Below are 18182 nucleotides of genomic sequence, written 5' to 3' on the forward strand. Positions count from 1 at the left end.
ATCCCCACATCTGTTCTATTTTGAGCGGATGGAATGGTCAGGAGGAGGCTGAAATGCAAGGCCACCTTGGTTTGGGCTAGGGGTCAGCAGGAGTTGGAGGGTCTTAGAAACTGGAAGCATACACGGAGAGAGAGAGAGAGAGAGAGAGAGAAAGCAGAATACATACCTTGTGCAAGGGAAAGACTCACCTTCACACACAATTCTAATTGCAATGGGGCATTTCTCATCTCTGGTTTGGGCAGCTCGGCCATCACTGCTTCTGGGTCAGTGGGCTTTACGCTTGAGTCTTGATGATACTCCTCTGGGACTCCAGATTTCCAGGACCCCACCCTCAGCTATTCAGATTCGGTAGGACTGGGACCCTCCCCTTACATCAACCTCGGGTTGGAGCGGTGAGTTGGATACCTTCCATGCATCCACTCTCTGCCTTTCTTACCCTGCTCTATGCTGTGGGATGCTGACCGATAGGCACTACCTAAATGGATTCCCCTGTCCTCTGGATTCTGAGCTCAGCCAGCGGGAACCCTAGTAGGAGATGGGTGGGCTGAAACTTCAAGTCAGGGCATTTATTCCCCCTCCCCCCCCCCCCCCCCAGCTCTGTCCCTGCTAGTTGCTGGGATTGGCTCCTGCTGGGCGGCCATCATCATACAGCTTCCTCCCTGGGCTCCCGTAATGTCTCCCTTGCTTCACTCCTCAGACCTAGGGGCAGTGACAGCTCCCAACTGTTACTGGCCTTGGGGTGCTGCACCATCACTCATTTTCTTTTCCTCGAGCCATTTCCACATGGTATTACACTCTCACCAGTCTGATAAAACTCTCTCTCCTTGCCCAGCTTCAGTACGCCACCTGGTCCTGCCAGGGCTCTGATCCATTCAGGGATTGTCCATAAAGCTGCCTTTTAAGCAAGGGGTCCATCTTAAACATGGAGAACTTTTAGAAATACTGCTTTATGGCCTTTTATGCTCTCTAGTTCTTTTTCAGTCCCTTGGTGCTTAACTCATTTGAGACTAAGGTGATGTTTTGCAAAGGCAACTTTACCAGAAAATGAAGTTAAAAAAAAAAAAGACTGTTCAATGGGAAAATATAAAAGCATAGGAACATATCCATAAAGCCTAGCCTCCTTGTCTGTAAGGAGACCGATATGCGTGCAGCCTGGCATGCCCCCTCCCCAGACAATAGGCCTCCATTCCCCCCCATTTTTGAGAAAATCCCACCCCAATCAAATATGTGAAACAATGCAAAACTGTATGAATTAATCCTAAATATTATTCCGCTGTCTAATTCTCTTTAACTCTAACGCCTTTCGATAACTTTGTGTATATCCTCCCAGATATTTTTCTGAACATTTATAAACCCATATATATTATGGTTTTTTTTTTTTTTTACAAAAATAAGCCATTTACTGTTTTACTTTCCTTTTTCATTCAGCATGCTTTCTTAAAGATCTTTCTGTGTCCATGCATATAACCACCTCATTATTCTTTAAGGATTTTTAAAACAGCTTTATTGACTATAATTTACTTACAATAAAATTCACCTGCTTTAAGTATATACCATCCAATGACTTTTGGCAATTTTCCAGAGTCGTATGACTATTACCACAATCCAGATGTAGAATATTTCCATTGCCCCTAAGAGTAGTCTTGTGCCTGTCTTCAATCATTCCCTGCTCCCATCCCGAGCCCTACGGCTCACCTGATCTCTGTCTCTGTAGATACGCCTTTTTCAGACATTTTATGTCGATGGAATCATACAATGTGTTTTCTGTTCTGACTTTTTCCACTGAACACCATGTTTTTACCTTGTGTTTAAACCACTGCATTCAATGCATTCCATGGTGTGGATGTTCCTTCGAACCTTATTGCATCTTTCCCTCCTGTTGAACATTTAGGTTGTCTCGAAGCTTTGAGTTTTAACAGCAATGCAGTGACAAATATCCTTTGTCTACCTACGTGGGTATTTGTATAGGGTAGATTTCTAGAAGAGTAATTCCCGGGTCAGAAGGTATATACACTAAAATAATACAATCAAATTACCTTCTCTAAAGGGTGTCCCTATTTACCCTGCTACCAAGTATGGGTGATGATATTGTCTTCTAATCTGGTGGCTTCTGACCCCCAAAACTATAGGATGTGGCAGCCTCCCCTTGACTCCCTGCAGTGGCTGCTCCAAATGACCAGAGTTGTCCTTTGTTCTTCTGGTAACTTCCTTCATATTCTTTCCCTTAATTTTAGTGATTAAAAGCACTTTTATGGTGAATAGAACACATACTACAGGTTGTAGAAAACTAATGTTTTTAGCTTTAAGAATAATGATACATCAGGGGCGCCTGGGTGGCTCAGTTAAGCGTCCGACTTCGGCTCAGGTTATGCTCTCACAGTTTGTGCGTTCGAGCCCCCGGTGGAACTCAGCACAGAGCTGGCTTCGGATCCTCGGTCTCCCTGGCTTTATGTGCCCCTCCCCCACTCGCACGCACGCTCGTTCTCTCAAATATAAATAAACGTTTTAAAAAAAGAATAGTGACGCAACAAATCCCAGGTATCCATATCCTAGGTAAAGAAAGGGAATATTACCAGGAATATTACCAGGAAGCCCCTAAGTAAACATTATCCAGATTTTGGTGGTAACCATTCTCCTTCTTTCGAGTCTGCACCTATGTTTGTGTGGAAGATTTGTAATGAGTTGATGTAGTTAAACTGGAATCACGTTTCCTCAAGCTCCCTTTCTTGCCTAGTTCCGCCTTAGCCGTCGGCCAGGAGAGACTTCTGTGTGAGCTTTACCAGCAGAAGCTGCGTTCTTTTTATGCTCTGGAAGGTCAGCGCGAGGCAGCAGATGCTGATCTATGTTGTGCCTCATTTGCCGGCTCCTCTTGTCAGTGTGGGGCGGCTGCTGAATCCGCAGCACTTCCTGCTCCAGAGCCAGGTGTGCTCTGACCTTCATGACGCAGGCGTTGGCATCTCCAGCAGGCCATCACACGTTGAACCTGAAGTCCATGAGAGGCCAGTGCAGGTCTCAGTCTGTCTTTGCAACGTCCAGCTTGTCCTATTCTCTGCTTCACGTGATCTCTCCTTCTCAGCCACCTGTCCTGCCACTTCCGGGTCCCAGCACCAGAAGCAAAGACCGCAGCCTGACCTAGACTGTCTAGCCAGCTCCCACAACTGCATACAGTCAGATCCCTATAACCCATCTCTCTTCCAAGGGGTCCCGCTTTCCTAATTGAACCCTGCGTGACAGAGCGTGTGTCCTCGATAGAGGGTTTAGGGCTGCCTGTCTTTGCACTTTGTACTGGGTTCCAATTGTCTCTTTAACTGGCTTGCGTACCAGCTCAGAATGCAGTAACCCTGTTCTGAGCCTGCTCCCAACCCTGGGCCCCAAGCCTCAGTTGGCCCTTACCTCTATCATATGAGTGTAGGCAGTGAAGTAGAGACTGGCCCTACCTGCATGAGCGGAATGCTCTGAGACGTTCATGTATATATTTCCCCCATCTGTTTGTAAGGGGCCTGAAGTCTCACCACTAGAAAAGCAAAATATCTGGGGTGCCTGGGTGGCTCAGTCAGTTGAGCGCCGACTTCGGCTCAGGTCACGATCTCGCGGTCTGTGAGTTCGAGCCCCGCATCGGGCCCCTGTGCTGACAGCTCAGAGCCCGGAGCCTGTTTCAGATTCTGTGTCTCCCTCTCTCTGACCCTCCCCCATTCATGCTCTGTCTCTCTCTGTCTCAAAAATAAATAAACGTTAAAAAAAAAAAAAAAAAAAAAGAAAAGCAAAATATCTGAAAAAACGAACCACACTAGGAATTTTTATTGCAGCTCTACTCTGACCCAGCCATGAGATTTTGATGAAGTTGCTTTGTTCGGGCCTCAGTTTCCTCATTTATGTACTGCAAGGGTTGGCGGGGAGGGAGGGGGGCTCCAGGTTGCCTCCGGCTCCACTATGGCAGTGGTGGCATGGTTTTCCACGTGGGTCTGCATGCGATGAATTTCAATGTGATATGCAAACTGGAGGTACTTCTTTTTTTATTTTTTTTTATTTTATTTTTTTTTTTATTTTTGGGACAGAGAGAGACAGAGCATGAACGGGGGAGGGGCAGAGAGAGAGGGAGACACAGAATCGGAAACAGGCTCCAGGCTCCGAGCCATCAGCCCAGAGCCTGACGCGGGGCTCGAACTCACGGACCGCGAGATCGTGACCTGGCTGAAGTCGGACGCTTAACCGACTGCGCCACCCAGGCGCCCCTGGAGGTACTTCTTTATGTCACCCAAGAGAGACTGGAGGCTGTCCTGATCTCATGAACAGAGGGAGCCCATCCCGCAGAGAATGGGGAGGGGTTGCTGTGGAGGAAGGCGGTATAAACTTGGGCCACAGAGAAAAAAGGGTGTTTGTGCAAGTAGGGGAATATATCTCCAGAAGCAAGAGCCCCCCTCTCCCCCCTCGCCCCCCTGCTTAGATGGAGCAGGCAGGTCTAGACAGAAAGGAGCTGGGCCCTAGGGACGCCTGGGTGGCTCAGTCAGTTAAGCGTCTGACTTCGGCTCAGGTCATGAGCTCACGGTTCTGTTTGTTCTGTTTGTGAGTTTGAGCCCCGCGTTGGGCTCTGTGCTGACAGCTCCGAGCCTGGAGCCCGCTTCGGATTCTGTGTCTCCCTCTCTGTCTGTGCCCCGCCCCGCCCCCCCTGCTCGCGCTCTGTCTCTCTCTCTCTCTCTCTCTCTCAAAAATAAATAAACCTTAAAAAAAAAAAAAAAAAAAAAAAAAGGAGCTGGGCCCTGCCAGTGGGTCTCGGGCCTGGAAACTTGGGAGGGAAGGAAGAAATCAACAACTCAAAGGCAGGCCTGGGATTTGCCTCCTCCTAGTGATGGCTTGGTCCGTCAGTCCCTTGTGCCAAGGGAGGAGGGAGGGAGAGAGTGAGAAAGAGAAACATTAACAGACACCTAATTGCAACTGAGTCTCTGCCTGATTGCTTCTGGGCTTGTTTTATATCCTCTTATTTTCCTTGGAGAAACATGCTTCCTCGAGCCCTTGTTATAGGAGGAAAGAGCAGAGCCCCGGAACCAGAGTGAAACTTCTCACTGACAATGATCTCAGGGAGCCATCTGGCCCATCCACTGTGCCAGGTCAGAACACCACTGGGCCCTCTGGCAACTCGGGTGTTCCCTCTAGTAAATACATGCTCACCTGCCTTTCCCACCTGCTGAATCAGAAGCTGCTCTGGAGGCTTGGCCAGAGCGGTGGGTCATGCCTGAACCTGAGCTTAGCACAGTGCCTGGCACAGAATGAGCTCAGAACAAGGGATAAATCGTTGCCTGGATTAATCCTGTTTGCACTTTCCTGAGTTGGGAGTGCTAGTTACGTGCCCTTTGAACACTCCAGCTCAAGAGATTTGCTCCTGCCTCCCTGGTGAGGCCTGTTTTCAGGCCTCCGATTTAGTGGTCAGAGAGCTGGTAACAGGAAGGGGATCAGAACCTGGTAAAGTTTGGGGACAGCGCACTTCAACTCCCCTTGACGTCTTATTTCCTTAGCAGGCTGCTCAGAGCTCTCTTGTCCCCTGCAGAGACAAGGCCTGTGAACAGGAGGGCTGCCGGGGAAGGCTCTGCCATATTCCAGAGCCCTGGGCTGGCAGGCCCTTAATAAATACTGCTAAAGCAGTGAGTTGAAGCCTTTGTTTTGTGCGGAAATCAGTTCCCCATGCTGCAAGAGTGTGCTTTTGCCAGTCTGGACGATGGGCGTATGTGTGCACGTGTGTGTGTGAGTGTACGTTTTGTGTGAGACTCGAAGTAGGGGTTGCTGACTGGGCTCAGGAGAGCTCTCTGACTTCCTGCTCCCCCGTCTAGCTGATCTGGTCAACACACTTGGCTTTTCTAATCCCATCCTTGACACTCTTGACTATGGTTTCACCCAAAGTCACGAGAAGCACTAGATGACCCCGGGACACATTTCCTTCCGTAACACATGACCAGCAACAACAGGCTTGGGCTCAGGATGAAGGAGATAGAAAGGCTGGCCTCGATCTCTATTTCAATCCTTCTCTCTGTGTGTCCAATAAACAGCAAAGGGGTTTATTTATTGTAAATAAATTTACACTCGGGACCTCTGCTCACCCTTATCTGACTTTCCAGTTTGGATGCTTTTTGTTGCAAGTCATTAAATACTCGACTAAAAGTGGTTTATATATAAAAAAAGACATTTAATTATCTCCCTTAACAAGAAATTATTGGTAGATGGTTCCATGGCTGGTTCAGTGGCTACAATTTGTCTTTTGGGAACTAGTTTTTTTTTTTTTTTTTCATTGTAGTAAAATACACATAACATAGAATTTACCATTTTTACCATTTTTAAGCGTACAGTTTAGGGGCATTAAGCACATCCACACCTTTGTACAACTATCACCACAAGCCATCTTCAGAACCTTTCATCTTCCTCGAATGAATTCTGTACTCATTAAACAATAACTTCCCATTTTCTCCTCTCCCCGTTTCCTGGTAACTGTTATTTTACTTTTCGTCTATGAACTTGACTCTTCTCGGTACTTCCAATAAGTAGAATCATACGCTATTTCTGTCTGACTTATTTCGCTTAGTGTAATGTTTTCAAGGTTCATCCATGTTGTAGCCTGTATCAGAACTTCATTCATTTTTAAGACCGAAGACAAAATTCCATTGTACGTATATCCAACATTTTGTTTGTCCATCATCCACTGAAGGACATTTGGGTTGTTTTCCCCTCTTGGCTATCGTGAATAATGCTGCTATGAACACTGGTGTACCAATATCGGAGTCTCTGCTTTCAGTTCTTTTGGGTATACACTTAGACATGGAATTGCCAGATCGTATAGTAATTCTAGGTGTCATCTTTTGAGGCACTGTTTCTCACGGCAACTGCACCATTTCACATTCCCACCAACAGTGCACGAGGGTTCCACCAGTTTTTCCATACCCTTGCCAACACTTGTTGTTGTCTGTTGTTGTTGAATTGTAGGAATTCTTTATATATCGTGGAAAGTAACCTGTATAAGATACGATTTGCAAATATTTTCTTCCATTCCGTGGTTTCCCTTTCCACTCTGTTGATGGTACCCTTTGACGTACATAAGGTTTTATTTACCTTTGATGAAATCTAATTTATCTATTTATTCTTTTGTTGCCTGTGCTTTTGGTGTCATATCCAAGGAATCATTGTCGAATCCAATGTTATAAAATTTTTCCTCTATGTTTCTACTAAGAGTTTTATCATTGAAACTCTCATGTTGAGGTCTTTGATCCATTTTCAGTTAACTTTTGTGTATAGTGTAAGAGAAGAGACCAAGTTCATTCTTGTGCACGTGAATAGTTTTCCCAGCACCATTTGTTGAAAGACTATCCTTTCCCCACTGAAGAGTCTTGACGCCTTTGTTGAAAACAATTTGACCATTTATGCTTAGGTTTCTTTCTGGGCTCTTCATTCTCGGGTCTTTTTATACTTTGACTCCATCTGCCTAAGTATGTTGGGCATACTTAGTTTTTGCCACTTTGTCACATTATATCCTACAACCATATTTAAAGGCAAGAACCAAGGGTGTGTGTGTGTATGTGTGTGTGTGTGTGTTTAATCAGGAGTACTTCCCAGGAGTCCTCCAGTCCCAGCAGACTTCCTCTTAAGCAATGGTGCACTGAAGCCAGTTTGTACCTGCTTGTGAAAGCAGATCATTACATTTCCTAGATTTTTGTGAGCTGGTTACTAAACACCACCACCCGTGACATCGCCACGGTGGAGCATTTACACCAGGCAACTTGGCAAATGCTACAAATCAGGACTTTTTTTTTTCCCCAGGACAGTGGTTGACCAGCACACTATTGCCCTTAAATCTTATTAGTCAGAAGTGAATGATAAGGCCACTCCTAGCAAAAAGGAGTCTTAGAAAGGAGTACCTGTCCTTTTTGGCCTCTCTCAAGGGAAGTGGACTTTGCTGACAGGCAAGAAAGAGAGAGTTGGGGCAGCAACCAATGCTGTTTGCCACTAATGGCTCCCAAAGGTGGGAACTTTCTGTAGTCACTTAAAAGAATGTCTGTTAAATGTCTTTAAGTGTCTCAGGGGACAGGGTGCTATGGGCTCAGTGGTAGGATGGACTGAGCTCTAGCAGCTGACATAGCAACTACAGTAAGGGGAGGGGCAGCAGGGCAGGCTTTCTCAACCATACAAGGAGGGCCTGATGAGGACGTGACCCCAGTAACTTCCTGTAACCACAACGGGGGCTGCCTTGACATAGAGACTGTGGACAGCCAGTGGGCGTGAGGCTTAGAATGGGGTGTTGATGGCAAGGGAGGAGCCCCGAGGGGCTGCAACAGGGGCAGGGGCCTAGAAGGTAGTAGAAGTGTTCCCTGAAGAAGAGCCAACAAAGGAAGGCCTGCTGTCCTTGGACAAGTGCTCCTTGCTGATGAGGCCATGGATGGCCATGATCTTGATGAGTCCATGGCGAAACTTCTGGCCAATGAAGGCGTAGATGATGGGATTGAGGCAGCTGTGGAAGAAGCCCAGAATCTCGGTGGCATCCAGGGCCCGGCCAATGTCATTGCGGCGCTCACAGGTCTCTTTGATCGCCCGGAGCCTCATGAGGGTGTCTGCGACCAGGACCAGGTTGTAGGGCAGCCAGCAGAGCAGGAAGATGAGCACGACAGCAAAGATGACCCTCATGGCCCGGTGTTTCTGCCCCATGTGGGCCTCAAACAGCGTGCGCAGGGTGAGTCCATAGCAAAACAGCATGACCATCAAGGGCAGGAGGAAGCCAAAGGTCTGGGGCAGGACCCGCATCACTATCCGCCATTTTGTAGTATTGGCACCCATGTCCTCATAGCAGACTGGGCTGGAATAGGGGGGATAGATGGCCCTGCGGAAGACGAAGATGGGCAGGGACAGGATCAGGGACAGGGCCCAGATGCCTAAGCATATGAACTTGACCCAGTGCCGCTTCTGAGTCAGCGTGCGTGTGGCATGGACAATGGCCAGGTAGCGGTCCACGCTGATGCAGGCCAGCAGCAGGATGCTGCTGTAGAAGTTGATTTCTTTCAGGAGCGAGACCACCTTGCACAGGGCTGTGCCAAAGATCCAGCCCTTTGCCTTGGAGGCAGCCCACATAGGCAAGGTCAGGGCAAAGAGCAAGTCGGCTATGGCCAGATTCAGCAGGTAGACGTCAGTGACAGAACGACTCACCCGACTATATAAGACAACCAGTATCACCAGGGAGTTTCCCAGCAGGCTGAGCACGAAGACCAGGGCATAGATGACCACCATGGCATACTGATTGATTTCCAGAGATTCTGGCCTGCATGGGGCAGAGTCTGACAGAATAGTGGGCAGGTCAGGGTTGTAACTATAATTTTCCATGTCGAAGAGATCTTCCAAGCTGTAATTATCCCAGTCTACTTCCATATTTGAGGCAAACTTAAATCCTGGCCTAGAGAAGAGAGGTGAGAGTTACTGCACAGGAACATCTCCCCAGACTCTAGCCTGTTTGCCCATAAACCTCCGACAGGACTCTTCCTTTTGGCTTGTATATTACATGCAAGCAAGTTTCACGTTAGGAAATAATGGCTCTAGGGTTTTGAGACTCATTTACTTAGTGATAAGTGGTACATTGCATGAAGAGTGTAGTTCCCTTCAAAGCCAGAGAGGTTCTGAGCACTTTCCACGACACCACCATCACCCAAAACATTGTTGAAACTTCCCTTCAAATAATCCCTATAGAGCATGTCTTGGATTCTTCAGTGGTGAGCATGTCTGACTGTTGAGGCTGAATTTAATGTCAGAAACATGAGGTACCATTTAGTTCTTGATCTGGGGGATGAAGCAGGCAATCCAGTTGGGTTTGACCACTAGAAAAAGATCAAGGTTTGACTATAAAGGTGAGGGAGGAAGCTCTTTGTCCAACTTTTTGAAAGTTATTTAAAAGAAGTGTGCGGGGAAACAGATTTAGTGGTAACAGCATACAGTTGCAAGATACTTGAGCTAGAAGAAGGAGAGTTTACTCAGTACAACCCAGTATTTTCCTTTCAGGATGCAGGAGACCTGCAGTGGGAGTATTTGTGTAGTTTGGAAAAAAATATATTAAAAATCCTAAGCAGGTGGCTGATTGATTCTCCAAGTGGGTGGCAATGAAACAGGGTGTCTTGGGAGCTCTGAGGAGCCATATTCTGTCATGCAGAGGTGAGCAGAGAAAGCCAGCGTGCTCCCAGCATGAGGAGCAGAGGCAGCAAGAAGCAGAGAAGACAGGTGGAGACACACTATCCTTGTTTTGGTGGCTTTCCAGTTCTGGTGGGGATACTCTCTGTCCTGCTAGGGAGTGCCTTCATCCGTCATTGACTCCCCAGCACCCCCAGACTCTCCCCAGGTAAACCTACTTCTGTTGGCTCTGCCCTTGTTACGGGGATAGCCCAAAGCCTGCCTCTGGAGGAAGCTGCAGTCACTCTGAAATATGAACCCAGTTTTCAAACAGGAAGTAAATTAAAATAGACTAGCTACCAAATTAGTTCCTTTTGAACCACAAAATATGTCACCATTGTGCCATTTCTTTATACCGAGGTATGACATTCCTGTGACCATATGCAAGTCTGTGACCCACCTCAAAATGGAACCAGTGTCAAAGAGAAAAAACATAAAGTAAATGGTTCTGGAATTACTTCAATACTAACTAGGATCACCATAATAAAACAAGATGGACAGCAACGATGTTGACAAGGATGTGGAGAAATTGGACCCCACATACATTGTAAGTGGGAATGTAACATGGTGCAGCTACCTTGGAAAACAGTCTGGCAGTTGTTCAAAAAGTTAAACACAGTTACCAATGGCCCAGCAATTTTACTTCTAGATATGTACGCAAGGGAATTGAAAATGTATGTCCACACAAAAACTTGTACACAGATGTTCATAGCAGCATAATAGCCAAAAAGTGGAAACAATCCAAATGTCCATCATCCAATTAAAGGATAAACAAATTGTGGTCTATACAAACAAGGCAATATTATTCAACCACAAAAAGTACTGATCTATGCTACAACGTGAGTGAATCTTGAAAACATTATTCCAAGTGAAAAAAGCCAGACATAAAAGGCTTCATACTGGATGAGTCCATGTATGAAGGAATAGGCAAATCAGTAAAGACAGAAAGCAGATCTGTGGTTGCCAGGGGCTGGAGGGAGGGGAATATTAATGAGTACGGGCTCTCTTTTCAAGGTGATGAAAGTGTTCAGGAATCAGACAGTGGTGATGATTGTATAACTTTGTGCGTATATTAAGAACCACTGGTTGTACATTGGAAGTGGGTGACTTTGACAGTGTGTGAATTATATCTCAACCAGAAAAAAAAATAACCAAAGGGCAAATACATTGAAAAGCAAATACAAATAGTAAAACAATAGCATCAACAACGAAACTCCCAGGGAGCTTTTCTCTTTAACAGAAGAAAGTCTGTTATTGTCAATCACACATAGTAAAGAAGAAAGCTGGGTAGGGATAAGAGACACCAGAAAGGTAATGCCCTTTCCCCTAGAGTGACAGAATTCTTAGCCTTCACTTTCCTGAGAGGTTATTACTTTTTTGCCTAGATGATGGAGGTCAGTTAAGTTAGCCTCTTAGCCCATGGAGACCACGCACAGAGCAGATTCGATCAGTCTGTGCTGGTGGTGGTGCCCTGTTTGGCCAGGAGGATAAGGTGGTTGTGGGATAGTCAGATGGTACAGCTGGCTCCATGGTTGTTGGCAAGACCTGCAAGTCATTGGCTCCACAGTCCCATAGTCAAGAGCATGTTTATCCCAGGGTCACATCCAAGGAAGTCACAAGGTCAAGGGTAGGTCGCCTCTGGGAACTGATGATCAAAGGTGCTCTCAAGGGAAACAAGTGACCTAAGAGAAGGCCCACTTTTGAAAATGGATGCAGAACTTGTGCCCACAGAGGAGACCCCTTCCTCCCCCTAGTTATGAGCATTGGCTGTGAGAAGACAGGGCTAAGGCGGCCACAGAAACTTCCCCATCAGGACAGGACAAGCAGCAGTCAAGTATATTTCACAGATATGCCCTCATTCTGGATAATCCAGTGCTCAGCTGTACTTCCACAAAGTATCAGTTGGAGGGTCCAGAGGAGGCCCCGCAAATCAGGATAGAAGGTAGAGAACTCAGGAAAGAGAACCAGGCCAGGGCAATGACCCCCAGCCACTGGGGGATGGGGGGGATGAGGTTTGTTGTTGCTTGTTGGGTTTTCAATTTACCAATCTCTAGGGAGGATGTTTTGACAGTTAAAGGGAGAAACTAAGGGAAGGGAGTTAACATATCTGAGATCTGCTTTGTGCCTCATAGGTACGTGATCTCCCTTGATGGTTACAAATAGATATGATTAGCCCCTGTTTACAGATGAGAAGAGAGGCCCAGAGAGGCACAAAAACCAGCCCAGGGTCACAGAGCCTACAAGTGCTGCAGCCAGGACTCCAAGTAGGTGTGGAGATCTCCACATGCTACTTACAGTCTACAGACCTGCTTCAGGAAAAAAAAAGAAAAAACATACCTCATATATAAAATATACTTCTAAGTTAAGTTCTCAAGATCTCATGAAGTCAGACTGTATACGGTTGACTCCCATCATTTGCTGTTTTGTGGAGTGCTTTCTTAGCTATTCTGTAGACCCAGAATGAAATCTACAGCCCTTGCAGGAATGATAAACCAAACGCCTTTGAACTGGCTAGCTGCTACTGACCACCCAGTCCTGTTCTCGGTGAACAAGCAGGAGACTCCCTCATTGAGTGAGATGGCCATACCCTTGATGACTCATGGCCGTTCAGAAACTCCACAGATGGGATGAGATGAGTCCAATTTATTTTATGAAAATGCTATAAAACGGAGACATTTATAAGATCCCAAACATTGAAGGCAATCTTTTCAACAGCAATGGAAAATTCAATCATCTCAATACAATTTTAGCATTCTTTCTCTCTATAAATATAATCCACACATATTTGCATTTAATATAGTGGACGGGGTGGCGGGGGGGAACTCAGCAATGTCTGTCCCTTCCTCAGACCCAATCCTAGCCAAAGCAGGAGAGCTCACTGAGTTAGGAAGGGAAGGGGGTGTGAAGAGAGTTGCCCTAAGTGGTTGTTGGAGAGAGGTCTGTAGAGATGAAGGGCAGAAGCTCTCCCTTTGGGGGCAGGGAGGCCTAAAAGTGGATAAAGCCCACCCAGGGTGGGGAGAGGTGTCTGGGATAAACAGAGGCTGGGTGTTAAGAGGAATAGAGAACAGAAACATTCTGGAAGGTGAGAGGGTAGGTGTTCCAAGACTTACCAGGAGTCTGGGACTTTCACCTGTACAATGCGATGCGTCCAGGAGGGCAGATGTGCCTGACTGACAGGGCGGCTGTGGTGAGAACACAGTGGAGGAAGTGAGCGGAGGATTTAGATTGCTCAATTCTAGGGTGGAGTCCTGAGGGTGCTGGATGCTTTTGATAACTTGAATAATTAATTCCCAGGTCAGCTCTTGGATCACAAGTAATTTTCTGGACCGGTAGAGTTCCATATTGGTAAGGGACATATGGTGTTTTCTAGACAATCTTTTCCATTTCACAGATGAGGCAATTGAGGCCCACACAAAGGCAGCGGTTTGCCCAGGACAGCATGGGTTTATCTCACCTTTGCCCTGGTCTCAGCAGCCCCTGGTTCTTTCAGCTGCCTTGTCTGACTCTCTCCACACTCCAGCTGCCTCGGGCAGCTCCCGGCTCATAAACCTCTTTCACATCTCACAGGAGAGTGACTCATGAAGACGACAGAGATCGTTTCCTCCTGCCTCCTGTCCCATCCCATTCACCCCAGGAACTTTAAAGCCTCACAGATTCCTTCTCCATGTCACATCCCTGTGAGAACTCCCACCCCCAAATGGGGGCCCCACTCTCTTGTCTTCCACCTCCCTGCCCAACCATCTGCCCTGACCAGGGGCTCCTCTAAGGGCATTGGGATTCTTTCTCGGCTTGTACACTTGGGATTGGCTCTGCTGTAGCTACCGTCTTTGGAGCCAAGACCATCGGATTTGGAAAGAAAGCCTTTCGGGAAAAATTAACAACGTATCCAAGTCCAAACAGTTTTGAAAGCAGTGTTGGGTGGCACTAGGAATGGATTTTGTCACATTGGCTATCGATTACAATGGAAAGGATGAACACGGGCAGAGCAGTGAACACGAATTCACGGCTCCCTCCCAAGCCCCCACCCCAGCAAACGATACCTCCATCCCCTCCACTACGCCTTACCCTAGCCTGTTAGTCCGTGTGTCCCTGCAGAAAATTCTCAAAGCCTGCAGCAGACTCACCCAGGCTGCCTGCCCCTACAAAAGAACCTCTGAGTCCAACTGTTTAGCACACATTCTTCGTCACCCTTCTCTTTCCCATGCCGGAGAAGAACGCAGTGACTCCTGACCGGGTGATGCCAAAACCAGACAGAAGCTCGTTATACACGGAGAGAGGAACATGAAAGCAGGATAAGGATTCTGCTAGCCGAGCAGCTCTAGGCAAGTGACTTTTCCTTTCCAAGTCTCAGTTTACTCATCTGTCAGATGAGACCAATGATAGCATCTAACTCGTCAGGTTGTCCTGAGGATTGACTAAAGAATTACCCGTAAAATTCTTAAGACACACAGAAAGCGTGATGTTAGCCTTTGTCCTCGTGATCTTTAAAAAAATTTTTTTTTCGGGGCGCCTGGGTGGCGCAGTCGGTTAAGCGTCCGACTTCAGCCAGGTCACGATCTCGCGGTCTGTGAGTTCGAGCCCCGCGTCAGGCTCTGGGCTGATGGCTCGGAGCCTGGAGCCTGTTTCCAATTCTGTGTGTCTCCCTCTCTCTCTGCCCCTTCCCCGTTCATGCTCTGTCTCTCTCTGTCCCAAAAATAAATAAAAAACGTTGAAAAAAAATTAAAAAAAAAATTTTTTTTTTCATGTTTATTTTTGAGAGAGAGAGAGACAGAGCGTGAGCAAGGGAGGGGCAGAGAGAGAGGGAGACACAGAATCCGAAGCAGGCTCCAAGCTCTGAGCTGTCAGCACAGAGCACAAAGTGGGGCTCGAACTCACAGACTGTGAGATCATGACCCGAGCCGAAGTCGGACGCTTAACCGAGTGAGCCACCCAGGCGCCCCTATCATTGTGATCTTTATTACTGAAATAGTGTATCAACTATACGATGACGTCTCTCCACTATACCCCCAAGCAAGGAAAAGCAGTGGGTATGCTTTCCAGGCTGACTCTGATGTACATCTTCACTTTCTCTGACCTGGATAACAATAGTCACATTAGCTATAATGTTGAGTGCCTACCAGGGTCCAGCTCCTGGGAAAAGTGCTTTCCAGAATTTGTATTTTAGGGGCGCCTGGCTGGCTCAGACAGTGGAGTAAACAACTCTTGATCTCAGGGTCATGAGTTTGAACCCCATGTTGGGTGTGAAGAGTACTTAAACATAAAATCTTAAAAAAAAAAAAAAAAGAATCTGTACATTTAATCCTCTCAACAAACCCATGAAGTACACATTTGGTGAATGAGGAAACTGGACTCTGAGAGTTAAGCAACTTCGTCAGAGTGATGCAGGGAACTGGGTTTTAAACAATTTTTTTAAAAAAATGTATTTATTTTTGGGAGAGTGCAAGTGGGGAAGGACAGAGAGAGGGGGACAGAGGATCTAAAGTGGGCTCTGTGCTGACAGGCTGACAGCAGTGAGCCCGATGTGGGGCTTGGACCCACGAACTGCGAGATCATGACCTGAGCTGAAGTTGGACGCTCATCTGACTGAGCCACCCAGGTGACCCTTAAACAATTTTTAAGCAATGCTTTTTACCGGACCTTAAATCCTGTATTCTTTCCACTGTTAACAAGGGGCCGGATCCTAGCCTCAGGTTTCTGAGCTCTGTTAGGTACCTCTCTGTCCCAGACAACTAAATGAAAAGGTGTCGAAAGGGGAGCCCAGATTTTTTTTTTTTTAATGTTTATTTATTTTTGAGACAGAGAGAGACAAAGCATGAACGGGGGAGGGTCAGAGAGAGAGGGAGACACAGAATCTGAAACAGGCTCCAGGCTCTGAGCTGGCAGCACAGAGCCCAACGTGGGGCTCAAACTCACGGACCGTGACATCATGACCTGAGCCGAAGTCGGACGCTTAACCGACTGAGCCACCCAGGTGCCCCGTAGGGGGAGCCCAGATTTGACATTTCCCCACCTGCCAGCTTCTTGACGTCCACCGGGTTGATTTCATTTCCCCTGAACCCACCACCTGCATATGGATGTTGGGGTGAATAAAGAACAGGCTGGTTCTGCTGCTGATGGTCATGAACTAGGACAAGTCAATTCTCTCTGGGCCTTGACGTGGCCCGTCGGAAAATGAGGCGATTGTTCTAGATCTGCATTGTCCAGTACGATAGCCACTAGACACATGGAGCTACTTAACATGAGTTAAAGTGAAACAAAACATTTAGTTCCTCAGTCATAGCAGCCATCTTTCAAGGGTTCAAGAGCCACGCGTGGCTATCACGTTGGACGGTGCAGATACAGTCTCTCACACTTGCAGTAAGTTCTTTTGTACCATATGCTGTCCGGGTGAAGATTTTGTTAGCTTTAGCTCGAAAACTCATCACCCCGGTTCTCGGGGGCTCAGTGGAGGAGACTGAAGTTTCAAAGTCACGTCCATCAGAAAAATGCCCCCGGCGGCCCTCAGCCCGAACACTCACTTACCTGCTGTCGCCGCTACAGCTGCTGTTGTAATTGGAGTGGTCACTGGTACCTCCTCTGTGACTCAGGGCTGCAAGCAGTCAGGGCTGTCGGACAGGAAAAAGAGTGAAGTGGACTTTATGGGGAAACCTCGAACCTGGAGTTGCCCAGGGTGAATTCCAGGAGGCGCGCCAGGGGGAGAGTTCCCTCGGAGGAATGAGGTCTGTCCGGAGACTCTGACTCCAGGCCCAGGATCCGCCTGGAGATTCTGTGATGAGCGCTGGGGATTTTCATGCCTACCTGAAAGTCTAATGGGTGCTGGAGGAGCCTGCCAGTCTGAAGGTGGAAGTATGCCTAGTCTACCTCTGTCCCCGAGCGTGCGGAAACTGCACCTCCTTCTTTACAAGGAAGATGCGGGCGACCCCGGTCCCCGTGAACAGGCTTGCGTGCCCTTGTTGCACACCTTCTTCCTTCCTCGTAGAGTCAGCGTGAGAAGTGTCCCTCCTTCTCTTTCTGGTAAATTCCTGCACTGTCTGTGGAACACACTGCCTCTCACATCCTGGAGGGTCCTGCCTCCCGGCCTCTCTGCCCCATCCCCCATCCCTTTCCCTGAGCTCACCCTCCCTCTGTCGGAGGACCCCTCCAGCTACCACTCCCCTAGTGCCCTCCTCGCAGGCAGACTTCTGGAGAAAGCGGGGACTGTCTTCACCTCGCCACCTCTTGTTCACCGCTCAGCCCGCTGTAGCTAGCTCCCTTCCCACCCCTCTGCTGACGCAGCTCTTGCCAACATTACCAATGACCTCAGGCCATGGCCTCCAATAAGCCCTTTTCTGAAATTAAGCCACTTAAATATTGGAAAAACCAAGCAGGACTATGGTAAAGAATAGAGGTGCCACAGAAGCATCTGAAGTCAAACAGGAAGGACTCTTTCCGTCCTTAGATTCACATATACCTTGTGTCCATCTTTCCAGACTTTTCCCCATGCATATACAAGCGTGTTTTCCTTCCTTCCTTCCCTAAAACAAGTGACAGTTAACTAGATGTACCGTCCTGCACCTTAATACGCTGTCGCGGGCCTATTAACACATCAGTGCATGTAGATCCGTCTTTCTCTTTTCAGTGACACATACTGGCCCGTGGTGCGGATGTATCACGATTTATCCGATAATTACCTTATGGACGAATATTTAAATTTTGCTACGAGCATCTTTGGGCGCAGGTCTTTGGGAACTTGTATGATTGTATGTGTGACTTAATTATAATTTTGCTGGGTCATATCTGTGCATGTTTAAATTTTGATAAGGCTGTACCAGCTTACGGGGGCTCTACTTACCGTGATGAGCAGGGCGTGATGTGCAGAATTGTCCACACCACCGTGTTGTATGCCTGAAAGTAATATAACATTATATGTCAACCATACTTCAAGAAAAAGACTGTATCAATTTATTCTCCCGTTGTCAGTTTACAAAAGGGCCCCTTACCCCATCTACTCATGTCTGCCA

At 47.3% G+C, this 18182-nt stretch overlaps 1 protein-coding gene across 2 annotated transcripts; it reads right to left on the reverse strand.

The window, feature by feature from the left end:
• Positions 1-6154: 6154 nt before the first annotated feature.
• LOC131498309 (C-X-C chemokine receptor type 2) lies at positions 6155-16781 on the reverse strand. Of its 2 annotated transcripts, none has more exons than XM_058705441.1 (2): positions 16705-16781; positions 6155-9418 (listed from the first exon to the last, which is right to left on the reverse strand). In XM_058705441.1, exon 2 carries the CDS (start codon positions 9391-9393, stop codon positions 8323-8325), a length of 1071 nt encoding a protein of 356 aa, XP_058561424.1. In that variant the 5' UTR covers positions 9394-9418; positions 16705-16781; the 3' UTR covers positions 6155-8322. The 2 variants fall into 2 exon arrangements, with proteins under 2 accessions (XP_058561424.1, XP_058561413.1); XM_058705430.1 differs by lacking the exon at positions 16705-16781 and adding an exon at positions 13293-13364.
• Between the last annotated feature and the right edge of the window lie 1401 nt (positions 16782-18182).

This window comes from Neofelis nebulosa, chromosome 2 (assembly GCF_028018385.1).
Source record: "Neofelis nebulosa isolate mNeoNeb1 chromosome 2, mNeoNeb1.pri, whole genome shotgun sequence".
Lineage (NCBI taxonomy): Eukaryota > Metazoa > Chordata > Mammalia > Carnivora > Felidae > Neofelis > Neofelis nebulosa.

Coding starts and splice junctions, on each gene's coding strand:
- LOC131498309 (XM_058705441.1), bottom strand. CDS start 9,393: ATGGAAGTAGACTGGGATAATTACAGCTTGGAAGATCTCTTCGACATG.